Source organism: Glossina fuscipes, unplaced genomic scaffold (assembly GCF_014805625.2).
Source record: "Glossina fuscipes isolate IAEA_lab_2018 unplaced genomic scaffold, Yale_Gfus_2 100846, whole genome shotgun sequence".
Taxonomy (NCBI): domain Eukaryota; kingdom Metazoa; phylum Arthropoda; class Insecta; order Diptera; family Glossinidae; genus Glossina; species Glossina fuscipes.
In genome coordinates, this window is record NW_024005402.1 from 1 (window position 1) to 1070 (window position 1070).

The window sequence follows — 1070 nt, forward strand, 5'->3', positions numbered from 1 at the left end:
CTTCTTTGCAAAATGGCCACTTCTCGCTCGTTCATTTCATTTTTTGCCTTCAACGAAATAAGTAAACTATTAACTCCAAGTAAGTACATATTATCGATTTGTTTTATTTATTTATTTTTTTTTGTATGACATAGTAAAACTAGATTTTACACTTAAAGAAGATTTTAACAATTTCCATTTAATAGCAAAAAAAGTATAAGTAAATTTTCTTTTCTCATATTAATTGAGATTAATTTAAATTTTGCATCAGAAAAATGTCGTACGCCGGTGCTTAATATGATGATAACGTATTATTTCCTTTTGCGGTTTCCACCAGAGGGTTAAATTCAATTTATGATTTCAACCCAAAGATGGTTTAAAGGTGTCTGAGATTGAAGCAGAATATATGATATAACCTCAATTTGTGTGTACTGTAACGTGTTCATTATAATCTGCTTTCGAATTTCTAGAATGGCGGACGCAGCTCCAGCCCGTGGTGGTTTTCGTGGAGGATTCGGTTCACGTGGTGGACGTGGTGGTCGAGGTCGCGGGCGTGGCCGTGGACGTGGAGGCCGAGGACGCGGGGGAAAAGAAGATTCTAAAGATTGGGTCCCAGTTACCAAATTAGGGCGTTTGGTTAAGGACGGAAAAATACGTTCATTAGAAGAGATCTACCTGTACTCTCTGCCTATCAAAGAGTTCGAAATCATCGACTTCTTCTTGGGTGCTGCTCTTCGTGATGAAGTTTTAAAGATTATGCCAGTACAGAAGCAAACTCGTGCTGGTCAACGTACACGCTTTAAAGCGTTTGTCGCTATTGGTGATAACAACGGCCATATTGGTTTGGGTGTTAAATGCAGCAAAGAGGTTGCGACCGCTATCCGTGGAGCAATTATTTTGGCAAAATTATCTGTGGTGCCTGTTCGACGTGGTTATTGGGGCAACAAAATCGGTAAGCCTCACACAGTCCCTTGCAAGGTAACGGGCAAATGCGGCTCTGTATCAGTACGTTTGATCCCAGCACCTCGTGGCACTGGCATTGTATCTGCCCCCGTCCCTAAGAAATTGCTTATGATGGCTGGTATTGAGGA

The 1070-nt window shown here is 40.8% G+C and overlaps 1 protein-coding gene across 1 annotated transcript; it reads left to right on the forward strand.

Moving 5' to 3' along the window:
* Positions 1-1065, forward strand: LOC119644238 (40S ribosomal protein S2; the record flags this gene model as incomplete). Its single annotated transcript, XM_038043771.1, has 2 exons — positions 1-79; positions 450-1065. A coding segment is annotated over exon 2 (615 nt), but the record flags the coding sequence as incomplete, so codon positions are not given.
* Between the last annotated feature and the right edge of the window lie 5 nt (positions 1066-1070).